Source organism: Cetorhinus maximus, chromosome 11 (assembly GCF_964194155.1).
Source record: "Cetorhinus maximus chromosome 11, sCetMax3.hap1.1, whole genome shotgun sequence".
NCBI lineage: Eukaryota > Metazoa > Chordata > Chondrichthyes > Lamniformes > Cetorhinidae > Cetorhinus > Cetorhinus maximus.
In genome coordinates this window covers 128,919,434-128,932,951 of record NC_135889.1, presented here as the reverse complement: position 1 = coordinate 128,932,951, position 13,518 = coordinate 128,919,434, and the positions used below count along the sequence as shown (strand labels likewise).

At 41.3% G+C, this 13,518-nt stretch overlaps 1 protein-coding gene across 2 annotated transcripts in view; it reads left to right on the top strand.

The window, feature by feature from the left end:
- Positions 1-13,518, top strand: part of LOC144686921 (X-ray repair cross-complementing protein 5-like) — a 203,304-nt gene that overhangs the window by 39,282 nt on the left and 150,504 nt on the right. For both annotated transcript variants that reach the window (XR_013578020.1, XM_078552767.1), the window contains exons 4-6: positions 4,573-4,621; positions 9,931-10,053; positions 13,322-13,501. Coding sequence is in view for 1 of the 2 variants with exons in the window: in XM_078552767.1 (XP_078408893.1) it covers positions 4,573-4,621; positions 9,931-10,053; positions 13,322-13,501 (352 nt within the window). In the remaining variant the exon portion in view is untranslated. The remainder of the gene's footprint in view (positions 1-4,572; positions 4,622-9,930; positions 10,054-13,321; positions 13,502-13,518) is intronic.

The following is a 13,518-nucleotide window of genomic DNA, read 5'->3' as shown; positions in this document are numbered from 1 at the left end:
ATGATAGCTAAATTTGCAGATGATGCCAAGCTAGGTAAGAAAGTAAGTTAAGAGGAGGTAAAAAAAAGCCTGCAAAGGGATATAGGTAGGTTGAGTGGGTGGACAAAAATTTGGCAGATGGAGTGTAATGTGGGAAAATGTGAACTTGTTCACTTTGGCAGGAAGAATAGAAAAGCATTATACTATTTAAATGGAGACAGGTTACAGAACTTAGTGATACAAAGGAATCTGGGTGTCCTGGTACATTAATCACAAAAAGTTAGTGTGTAGGTACAAGAAGTGATGAGGAGGGCAAATGGAATGTTGATGTTTATTGCAAAGGGAATGGAATATAAAAGTAGGAAAATTTTACTGCAGCTGTACAGGGTGTTAGTGAGATCACATCTTGAGCACAGTAAGTTTTGGTCTCCTTATTTGAAAAGGGATATAACTGCATTAAAAGCAGTTCAGAGAAGATGCACTCAACTCATTCCTGGGATGAACGGCCCACCTTATGAAGAAAGGTTGAACAAGTTGAGCCTTTACGACATACGAATTAGGAACAGTAGGCCACTAGCCCCTCGAGGCTGCTCTGCCATTCAATAAGTTCATGGCTGATCTGATTGTAACTTCAAACCCCACATTCCTGCCTACTCCCAATAATCTTTCACCCTCTTGTTAATCAAGAATCTATCGAGTTCTGCATTAGAAATATTCAAAGACTCTGCTTCCACCACCTTTTGAGGAAGAGTTCTAAAGACTCACTACCCTCAGAAAAAATTTCTCCTCATCTGTCTTAAATGAGCAGCCCCTTAAATTTAAACAGGTGACCCCTTGTTCTAGATTTTCCCACAAGAGGAAACATCCTCTCCACATTCATCCTGTCAAGACCCCGTGGGATCTTATATATTTCAAGTCACCTCTTACTCTAAATTCCAGTGGATACAAGCTCAGCCTGTCCAACCTTTCCTCATAAGACAACCCTGCCCCCATTCCAGGTATTAGTCTAGTAAACCTCTGAACTGCTAGTGCTGTACACAGTATTGCAGATGTGGTCTCAGCAGTGTCCTGTACAACTGAAGCAAAATCTCCTACTTTTATTGTGAAGGGAATTGATTACAAATGATAACATTCTATTAGCTTTCCTAATTACTTGCTGTGCCTGCATACTAGCCTTTTGTGATTCATGCACTAGGACACCCAGATCCCACTGAATCTCAGAGCTCTGCAATCTCTCGCCATTTAGATAATAAATGCTTCTTTTTTATTCCTCCTGCCAAAATGAACAATTTCACATTTGCTCACATTATACTCCATTTGCCAGACCTTTGCCCACTCACATAACCTGTCACTTTGTAGCCTCCTTATGTCCTCTTCACAATTTATTTTTCTACCTATCTTTGTATTGTCAGCAAATTTAGCAACCATTGCTTTGGTCCCTTCATTCAAGTCATTTATATAAATTGTAAAATTTTGAGGCCCCAGCACTGATCCCTGTAGCAAACCACTTGTCACATCGTGTCAAACAGAAAAAGATCCATTTATAGCTCCCGTTTGCTAGCCAATCTTTTGTCCATGCCAAAATGTTACCCACTACACCATGAGCTTTTATTTTCTGCAATAACCTTTGATGTGGCACTTATCAAATGCTTTCTGGAAATCTAAGTACAGTACATCTGTTACGATCCCCAGCGGAGATTACCACTGGACAAGCCTGATCCCAGGGTGGAACCCAGCTTGATAGATCATAACTTTGTGAAGAGTGGCTACTGAACAGTGTCACCGAAGTCAGCTGATGAACTTTTAACAAAACATTTATTCAATAAGAAATGAACTATATTACAATACTCCTTTGCCCATAACTATACCTGTACAGATGTACACAGATTTGTAAGAATAACAAGAGTTACAAAAACTGTCTTACACTCTAATATTCACAGTAAGTACACAGTCCATGTAAACCAATAGGCACCCAGTGGTCAGACACACCACACTCTGAAACCAAGTGACAGATGCCACCTCAACAAGATGCAGTGGACCTCTCCTCAACTCCCCCGACGCTTGTCACACCATGAGTCAGCCAGTCTTACTGAACGCTGTCTTTCATACGAGGGTTTCCAATCTCCAAGAACTCGCTTTGGAATCTTCTCCCAAACCAATGCTTTCTCTCAGAAAGGGCTCACCTCCAGGGTTTCAAACTCTCCTTCTGATGTTCCTCTTCCCTTGGTCACCACATGCATTCAAGCTGTCTTCCACACAGTGTCTCTCTGACTCAGCCGTCAACAATACAGCACTGCTTCACGTGCCCATAGCAAAGAGTTACAGACCTTTGTCTCTGAACCTTCTTGCAAGTTGTTCTCGCTTCATATCTGCTTTCTGCAGCTTTTGTCCCTTTAAATGTGAAGTTTGGAGCCTTTCCTCACTGACCTTCACTCTTAACTTCACTTAACAGGATCTTTTCCCAGGTTCCTGTCCTTCCTTTGACTAGAAGGTCTTCTTTGGACTTTCCACTCTCCTCAATTTTTTTCTTTAGCTTGGGACTGACCATCTGTCCCCTTTGCTCCAGTCTCTCTTGGCAGAAACTTTCATAACCAACTGCACTCAAACAGCTTCCACAAGATATTTCACCCCTCTCCTAATATTATTCAGTTCTGTTGAAGGGTCATGAGGACTCGAAATGTCAACTCTTTTCTTCTCCGCCGTTGCTGCCAGACCTGCTGAGTTTTTCCAGGTAATTCTGTTTTTGTTTTGGATTTCCAGCATCCACAGTTTTTTTGTTTTTATCCACAAGAACTGCTGTCTCTCTTCTGTGTCTGTGGGAGACACCTGCTTTTCTGGCCTCCTGTTGCTAGGCAACAGTTTAATTCTTCTACGTATGTTTGTTTAATTTAGCTGCAACGGTCATAAAAAACCTCATTAGAAATGCAAGCACCCTTTCAATAGTGAAACTAAAACTCCATTTGACCTTTCTTAACAGACAGAAATACAAATCGGACTTAAACTTTAAAGCTAAAACTCATTCCTAACACCTAAAAATACCAACATAACTTAATTAAACTATATTTCCTAACACGTCCACTGGTTCCTCTTTATCCACAGCACATGCAACTCCTTCAGAGAACTTAAACAAATAGGTTAAACATGATTTCACAAAACCATGTTGACTTTGCTCAATTGCCTTGAATTTTTCTAAGTGCCCTGCCATAACATCTTTCATAATGGCTTCTAACATTTTCCCTATGGCAGATGTTAGGCTGACTGGCCTGTAGTTTCCTGATTTGTCTCCCTCCCTTTTTGAATAAAAGGATTTACATTTGCTATTTTTCTATCTAATGGAACCTTCCCCGAATCTAGGAAATTTAAACCAGTGCATCAACTGTCTCACTAGCCGCTTCTTCTTTCAAGAACTTAGAATGAAGTCCATCCGGACCTGGTGATTTGTGAGCCCGCAGTCCAAACAATTTGCTCAATACCACTTCCTTGGCGATTGTAATTTGAGTTCCTACCTCCCTTCCATTTCCTGATTTACAGCAATTTCCAGGATGTTACTTGTGTCCTCTATAGTGAAGACCGAAGCAAAAGACCTGTTTAATTCATCTGCCAATTCCCTACTTTCCATCATCAATTCCCCAGGCGCACTATAGGATGTTCTACTGGCGTTTAGAAGAATGAAAGGTGATATTATTGAAACATCTCAGATCCTGAGGGGACTTGATTGGGAGGATACTGTAATTATACGTTTTCATCCAAACTGCTTATAATACTAAAGCAAAATACTGTGGATGCAGTAAATTGGAAATAAAAGCAGAAAATTCTGGAAATGCTCAACATGTTACTGAAGTGAGTAATTTACTTTATACCGTATTAATAAATTCAACACAATGTGAAGCATTCTTGAATGTTTACAACCACCCCATCTTCTCTGCCTGAGGTAGGACACCGTCTAACCCATTATACAATCCTGTCTCACTCAGGATAGAGGCCAGATTAGAACCCTTATTTTTTATTTTATTTTTAATGAGGCTGAAGGATATTGTCTAACCCATTATACCAGCCAATTCTACTGTAGAGAGGAGGAAAGGAAGAATGTAATCCCTTCTATCTGAGGTGGAAGCGTGCATCTCAGTGCATATACTTTGTCTGCCTCTGAAGAGAGAAGAAAGTTGGAGACCGATCTTCTGATGTACAGCAAGTAACAACTCACAAATAAAATGCTGGAAATGTTCGCATGTCAGTCACCATCTGTAAAGGAGCACATAAATTAATGGTTCAGCTGTTAACATTTTTGTGTCTTTTTTCTATTTGATTTCCAGCAGCTCTCCTTTTTTTGTCATCATACAACTTGGTCTGGAAACAGATGATGGGAGAAATCTTACTTTTTGTCTGAAGTAGAAGAAAGCATGCAAGCCTCTTTAGCACTCAGTCAGGGTGTATTAGATATTGAGGTGACCTGTAATCCCTCTGGAGTTTATTAATGTTTGATTTGAATAATTGTACATGATTTACAATTGCTGAACAAATTATAAAACATAAAGACTGAATTAACTTATATGAAGTTTAATTTGTTATGTTTGAACCTTGACTTTCCCCAAGTTCTGGATGCTCTGATCGTTTGCATGGACTTGCTTCAGAAACAAACCATGTAAGAACCAGAATCACATGGCGAAGATGTCAGAAGCTTCAGTGCTGCACATAATTTGTTGATGGGCTGGAAGGGTTCCTTGATAACATGGCTGGTATCTGCACAAGTGCAGCTACTGGAAACCTGGACTTAGTGATCTCAGTAGGCTTTGGCAGTGGGCGCTCCACATCTTGGATGGGATTCCAGCCCTGACCAGCTATCCAACCTCTGTTGCTTCATGTGTCAAATTTTCTTAATTCTTTGTAGGATACCTGGGAATGCTGTAGAAATGTTTGTTCGGAATGAGCTGAACTGAGCTTCCAACCCTATATTTGCTCCATCACAAAGGCAACCTACATCCACCAGTGTCACATTTCCCATCTCTGCACCTACCTTAACTCATCTCCTGCTGAAACCCTCATCCATACCTTTATTACCTCGAGACTTGATTATTCAATTCTCTCCTGCCTGGCTCTCACCTTTCAACCTCCACAAACTTGATTTCATACAAAACGCTTCTGCCTAACTCACCAGATCCCATTCACCCATTGCCTCTGTGCTCACTGACTTACATGGTGGCATAGGTATACTAATCAGTGGCAGCATAATAACAGTAGAAAAAAAAAAAGAGACATAACTAACACAAATGGGGCAAACACTGTTGGGTGTGTACTACAGGCCCCCAAACAATCAGGGAGAGATAGGGAATCAAATTTTCAGAGAAATGCAAGAATAATAAGGCAGTAATAGTAGGGGATTTTAACTACCCAAATATTAACTGGGATAGTTTTAGTGTGCAAGGTAGGGAGGAAGTAAAATTCTTAAGTTGCATCCAGGAGAACTTATTTAGCCAGAATGTAGAAAGCCCAACAAGGGAGGGGGCAGTTCTGGACTTAACATTTGGAAATGAGCCCAGGCAAATGGAAGGCATATCAGTAGGTGAGCATTTTGGAGATAGTGACCATAACTCAGTTAGATTTAGGATAGTTATGGAAAAGGATAAGGTTGGGCTGGAAATAAAAGTTCTAAACTGGGGAAATGCTTATTTTACTGAGACGAAATACGATTTGGCCCAAGTGGACTGGGAGCAGCTACTTGCAGATGAAACTGTACCAGCAGTGGGAGGCATTCAAGGAGGAAATAGTGAGAGTACAGGGCAAATATGTTCCCGTAAAGACAAAGTGGGGTACCAAGTCTGGAGAACCCTGGACGTCAAGGGACATAAAGGTTAGGATTAAGAAAAAAAAAGAGAAGCTTATGGCAGATACCAAGGGCTCAATACAGCAAAGGCCCTAGAGGAGTATAAAAAGTGCAGGGGGGGGAAACTTAGAAGGAAATAATGAAAAAAGAGTACATGAGAAAGCATTGGTGGGTAGAATAAAAGAAAAGGTTTCTTTAATATATAGAGCAAGAGAATAATTAGGGAAAGAGTAGGGCCAATTAGGGACCATAGAGGTAATGTGTGTGGGGACCCAAAAGACATGGGTACAGTCCTCAATGAATAATTTGCACTGATCTTCACAATGGAAAAGGATGACACAGGTATAGACATCAGGGTGGAGGACTGTAAAATATTAGAGTAAATTAATATAGGGAGAGGAGGTACTAGCTGGTTTAGCAGCCTTAGAAGTAGATAAATCCACAGGCCCGCATGAGATGTATCCCAGGCTGTTGAGGGAGGCAAGGAGAAGAGATAGGGGTCGAGGCAGTAATTCTCCAATCCTATCTGGCCTCAGGTGAGGTGCCAGAGGACTGCTAAATTTGTCCCGTTATTAAAAAAGGAAGGGATAGACCAGGAAATTACAGGCCAGCCAATCTAACCTAGGTGGTGGGGAAGTTACTAGAAAGAATTCTGAGGGACAATATATCTGTACTTGGAGAGACAGATTGATCAGGGATAGTCAGCATGGATTTGTTAAGGGGAGGTCATGTTTGACCAATTTGATTGAGTTTTTTTTGCGGTGAGTTTTTTGAGGAGGTGACCAGGAGTGCTGATGAGGGTAATGCATTTGATGTGGTCTACATGGACTTTAGCAAGGCTTTTGATAAGGTCCCTCATGGAAGACTGGTCAAGAAAGTAAGACCCAATGAGATCCAAAGCAAAGTGGTATGTTGGATCTAAAATTGGCCGAGAGGCAGGAAGCAGAGGGTGATGGTAGAGGGATGTTTCTGTGACTGGAAGTCTGTTTCCAGTGGGGTTCCAGAGGGCTTGGTGCTGGGGCCCTTGCTGTTTGTAGTGTACATAAATGATTTGGACTTAAATGTAGGGGGTATGATCAAGAAGTTTGCGGATGACACGGAAATTGATAGGGTGGTAAATAGTGAGGAGGATAGCCGTAAACTGCAGGAGGATATCAATAGACTGGCCAGGTGGGCAGAGCAGTGGTAAATGGAATTCAACCCAGAAAAGTGTGAGGTAATGCACTTGGGGGAGGGCTAACAAGGCAAGGGTGCATATCCACAGATCCCTGAAGGTAATAGGGCAGGTAGATAAAGTGGTTAAGAAGGCATATGGGATACTTGTGTTTATTAGCTGAGGCAGAGAGTACAAGAGCAGGGAGGTTATGCTGGAACTGTATAAAACACTGGTTGTGCCAAACTGGAGTACTGTGTGCAGATCTGGCCATCGCATTATAGGAAGGATGTGATTGCACTGGAGAGGGTGCAAAGGAATTTTACCAGGATGCTGCCTGGGCTCAAAGGTCTGAGCTATGATGAAAGATTGTTTAGGCTGGGGTTGTTTTCCTTGGAGCAGCAAAGATTGAGAGAGGACCTGATAGAGGTGTATAAGATTATGAGGGGCATAGATAGGGTGGATAGGCAGGCAATTTTTCCATTAGTAGATAAGTCAATAACCAGGGGGGATAGATTTAAGGTAAGAGGGGAGTTGAGGAGAAATTGTTCCACCCAAAGGGTGGTGGGAGTCTGGAACTCACTGTCTGAAAGGGTGGTTGAGTCAGAAACTCTTGTAACATTTAAGAAGTATTTAGATATTTACTTGTCTTGCCATAACCTCCAGGGCTATGGGTCAAGTGCTGGAAAATGGGATTAGTGTAATCAGATATTTGTTGATTGGGCAGACACAATGGGCCTAATGGCCACCTCCTCTGCTGTAAATGTCTATGAGTCTATAACAAAGATTGCAATAAAATTCAGATCGATTGAAGATGGTCCACTGGATAAGCATGAATTAATAAAGGAGAGCTAATATGGATTGTTGAAAACAGACTTGATTTGAGTTTTTTTGATGAGTGCAGTGCAGCTAATGTGGTGTACATGGACTTCCAAAAGGCATTTGATAAAGTACCACATATTAGGCTTGTTAGCAAATTTGAAACGCATGGGATAAAAGGGGAAAGTAGAATGGATAGAAAATTTGCTAAAAGATAGAAAACAGTGTTGTGGTGAACGGCTGTTTTTCAGAATGGAGAGAGTTATACAGTGGTAATACCACTGGCTCAGCAATAGGATCTTTTTTTGATATATGTTAATGCCTTGGATTTGGGGATACAGACAATATTGACATTTGCGGATGACATGCAACTTGGAAGTGTAGTAATGAAGTAGATAGGAATAGACTTTAGGAAGATATCGATAGACAAGTGGAATGGGTGGACACATACCAAATGAAACTTAGCAAAGGAAATGTTTGAGATGATACATTTTAGAAGGAAGAATGAAGCAAGACCATATATACTAAAGGGTACAATTTTAAAAAGGGGTTGCAAGAAGAGAGAGAGCCCTGGGGGGTGTTTGTGTGCAGTTGTTGAAGGTGGCAGAACAGGTTAACAAGGCAGTTAAAGCATAAAGGATCCAAGAATTCATAAATAGAGGCATAGGGTACGAAAGATGGGAAGTTAGGTTAAATCTGTATAACACATTAGTTCAGCCCTTGCTGGAGAATTGTGTCAAATTCTAGGAACCACGCTTTGGAAAGGGTACAGAAGTGAGATACTAAAATAGTTCCAGGGATGAGGGATTAATTATATGGATAGACTAGAGAAGCTGGGATTGTTCTTAGTGCAGAAAAGGCTGAGAGGCAATTCACAGAATCACTGAGTGCAGAAGAGGCCCTTCGGCCCATCAAGTCTGCACCGACACGTGAGAAACACCTGACATACCTACCTACCTAATCCCATTTACCAGCACTTGGCCCATAGCCTTGAATGTTATGACATGCCAAGTGCTCATGCAGGTAATTTTTAAAAAGGATGTGAGGCAGCCTGTCTCCAACACCCTCCCAGGCAGTGCATTCCAGACCGTCACCACCCTCTGGGTAAAAAAGTTTTTCCTCACATCCCCCCCCTAAACCTCCTGCCCCTCATCTTGAACTTGTGTCCCCTTGTGACTGACCCTTCAACTAAGGGGAACAACTGCTCCCTATCCACCCTGTCCATGCCCCTCAATCTTTTACACCTCGATCAGGTCGCCCCTCAGTCTTCTCTGCTCCAATGAAAACAACCCAAGTCTATCCAACCTCTCTTCATAACATATCTGCCCATTTGACCATCCCGTCTATATCTTCCTGTAGCCCAAGACTCTCAACCTCACTGTTAACCACCTGGCCAATATTTGTGTCATCCACAAACTTACTAATCCTACCCCCCACATAGTCATCTATGTCGTTTATATAAATGACGAATAATAGGGGACCCAGCACAGATTCTGTGGTATGCCACTGGACACTGGCTTCCAGTCACTAAAGCAGCCTTCTGTCATCGATAGATGTGTTTAAAATTATGAAGGGTTTAGATAGAATAAATAAAGACAAACTTTCCAATGGGTAAACATTGAGTTCAACAATTTTAGACCATGATCTCTGTCCCCCATTTTGATTCTGTTTTTCTGACATGTGCCAGTTTGAATCATGTTTTTGGAGAGAGCTGACAACTATTCAGGCATTGTCACTCATTCTGGGCAAATACTTTGACTCTTTACTACAACCATTACCCCTTTTATTCTTTCATGGGATGTGGGCATCTCTTACAAGGCCAGCTTTTGTTGTGCATCCCTAATTGCCCTTGAACTGAGTGGCTTGCTAGGCCATTTCAAAGGGCAATTAAGAGTTAACCACATTGCTGAATGTCTACAGCCACATGTAGGACAGACCAGGTAAGGATAGCAGATTTCCTTCTCTAAAAAGGACATTAGAGAACCAGATGGGTTTTTAAAGCATTCAATGACAGATGACTAGCTTTATATTCCAGATTTATTAATTGAATTCAAATTCTACAACATCACAAACGTAGAATTTCTAAATGGCTTGATCCTGTACTTCCCTGGCATGATGTGACTTTGCACAATCAGTTTTATACTATTTTGCCTTTTAGAGGAAAGAAGTATGAGAAATTACATATTGCAGTGTTCACCGATCTGAACAGTCCTTTCAGTTCCGACCAGTTGGATGTCATCACGAGCAGCATGAAAAAGTTTGGAATCACACTGCAATTCTTGTGAGTACTGATCTTTGTGCTCTGTTCAGATCTAGAATGAGTCTGGTAAGATTAGCCTGGAACACCCCACACAGTGGGTGGTGGGGCATTGGAGGCAGGGAACAGCACTCCAGATACTCAGTAACATCCCAAAGTGAGCATCAATAGCCCAAATACTCAGGAACACTCAGCAGTGAGGGCAACACCCCAAATATTCAGGAATACTCCACAGTGAGGGACAATACTCCAAATACTGAGGAATACTCCACAGTGAGGGTGTGATATCCCAAATACTCAGGAATACTCCAGTGAGGGACAATACCCCGATACTCAGGAACATCCCACACTGATGATCAGCACATCAAATACTCAAGAATATTTCAGTGAGGGGCAATACTCCAAATACTGAGGACTACTCCACAGTGAAGGGGCAATATGCCTAATACTCAGGAACATATTTAAGTGAGTGAGTGACAATATCCCAAATGCTGAGGTTCATTCCACAGCAAGGGCAACACCCTAGCTATTCAGGAGCATCCCACAATGAACTTAAGAAATAGGAGCAGGAGTAGACCAAAACACCCCCTCGAGCTTGTTCAGTCATTCAGTATGATCATGGCTCATCTACTGCCTCAAAGGGTGTAAGGACAGTCTTAGTAATCACAGGCCAGTTTGTTTAATATCTGGTGGATAAGGCTTTAGGAAAGGTAAATCAGCAAAATCACAGCAGGCATTTAAAAAGGTTTCAGATAATTAAGAATCAACAGCACATATTTGTAAAAGGCAAATTGTACTTGACATATCTAATGGAATGTTTTAATAAAGGAAAAGAGAAGGTTGATGAAGGAGATGTAATGGATGCTGTCTATAAGATTTTAAGGATGTTTTTGATGTTAAACCACATGGACTCGATGGACCAAATAGCTTCCTTCTGTGCCTTAAATGACTATGGCTATGGCCCTATAACTCCACTTTCCCACCTGCTTTCCACAATCCTTGATTCTCTAAGAGATCAAAAACCGATCTGTCCTAGCCTTGATTATACCCAATGATAGAGAATTCACAATCCTGTGGGGTAGAGAATTCCAAAGTTTCATACCGTCTAAAAAGTATTTTGCTTCTTTATTCTTACTATCAAATTGAAATAACTTTGCACATCCTCTATTATATTCTTTTTGCCCACTCTCAATCTGTATTTCTTTGCAGCCTCTTTGTGTTCTCTTGAGCTTACTTTCCCCATTTAGCTTTGTATTGTCAGCACACTTATTTACTCACGGGATGCGGGCTTCACTAGCTAGGCCAGCATTTATTGCCCATCCCCAATTGCCCTCGAGAAAGTGGTGGTGAACTGCCTTCTTGAACATATCTGTCTTCCCTCTCTACATATATTACTCTCAGTCGCGTCCTCTAGGTAATGCCCAAGCACAGATCCCTGTGGCACTCCCTTAGTTACAGATTGCCAATTTGAAAATGCTCTGTTTATCCCTACTCTGCTTTCTGTTCATTTACCAAACCTCTATCTGTGCTAACATATTACCCCAACTCTCCATGAACCATAGCTTGCATATTAACCTTGTGTGGCACCTTATCGAATGTCTTTTCAAAATCTAAGTGCACTACATCTGGTTCAAACACAAAAGCAACATACTGTTGATATGGGAAATTAAATAAACGTCTACTAGCTACTCTTGCAGTATCTGTGGAGAGAGAAACAGAGTTAACGTTTTGAGTCCATACGACCCTTCTTCAGAGCCCTGACGGCTCGAAAAGGAGGGTCATATGGACTCGAAACAATAGCCCTGTTTCTCTCTCCACAGATGCTGCTAGACCTGAGTTTTTCTGCATTTTCTGTTCAGATTTCCAGCATCCACAGTATTTTGCTTTTATTATACTAGCTACTCTTCATCTGTCCTAATTAAGTCCTCAAAAATAATTTAAAAATTTGTCAAACACAATTTTCCTTTTGTAAAATCAGGTTGACTCTGATCATGCTCTGATTTTTTAAGTGTGTTGTTAAAACTGCCTTCATCATATATTCTAGCATTTTCTCAATGATTGATGTCAGTCTACCTGGAATGTAATTTCCTGCTTTTTCTCTCTCAAATAGTGTTACATTTGCTAACTTCCAATCTGATGGGACCATTCTAGAATCTAGGGAATTTTGGGAAATTATAACCAGTGCCTCCACCACCCCTCTGCAGCTATCGCTTCAGAACCTTTGGATGTAGGCCATCACGTCTGAGGGATATGTTGGCTTTTAGCCCCTTAATTTTTCTCTGCTGATATTAGAGAAACTTATTAAATTACTTCAGGTTCCTCACTCTTATTAGCCTCTTGGTGACTCTATTTCTGGTTTGCAATGTTGTCTTCTATTGTGAAGATAGACAAAATATTGGTTCAACATCTGTCATTTCCTAATTCCCCATGATAATTTCTCCAGTGCCTGTCTGTAAGGGATTAATGTTTACTTCAGCTAATGTCATTTTATATACTTGTAAGAAACATAGAAAGTAGGAGCAGGAGTAGGTCATTCGGCCCTTCGAGCCTGCTCCGCCATTCAATATGATCATGGCTGATCTTATATTTCAATGCCTTATGCCTTTAGAGTCCAGAAATCTATTTCCTTCTTAAATATATTCAGTGACTTGGCCTCCACAGCCTTCTGTGGTAGAGAATTCCATAAGCTCACCACCCTCTGAGTGAAGAAGTTTCTCCTCATCTCAGTCCTAAATGGTATACCCTGTATCCTAAGACTGTGACCCCTTGTTCTAGACCCCCCCAGCCAGAGGAAATATCCTCCCTGCATCCAGTCTGTCCATCTCTGTCAGAATTTTATATGTTTGAATGAAATCTCCTCTCATTTTTCTAAACGCCAATGAATAAAGGTAAAGTGAAGCCAATCTCTCCTCATACAACAATCCTGCCATCCCAGGAATCAGTCTGGTGAACCTTTGCTACATTCCCTCTATGACAAGTATATCCTTTCTTAGGTAAGGAGACCAAAATTGCACAAAATACTCCAGATGTGGTCTCACCAAGGCCCTATACAGCTGCAAAAAGACATCCTTGCTCCTATACTCAAGTCCTCTTGCAATGAAGGCCAACATACCATTTACCTTCTTAACTGCTTGCTGCATCCTTGCTTTCAGTGATTATTACTCCACTTAATATCAAGAAATAGCTGAATGTACTGAATTCAGCAAAGACCTGTCAACTTTCCATGGGGGCAGCAAGTGAATCCGTCACTGTTCTATACTATAAAACATGTTCTAAATTAATTGCCATACAGCTTGCCTTTCCCACTGGATGCTACGAGCGCAGGAGGTGGTGGAGATGCTGCAGAAAGACATTGGAATGCTTCATCAGATAAAGAGCTGACTGCACAACAGAAAGAAGGAGTAAGAATGGTCAGGAAAGTGATGCTGTCCTTGGATGAAGAGGGAGGACTAGATGAAGTCTTCACTTTCAGGTGAGAAAAGTTGAGAG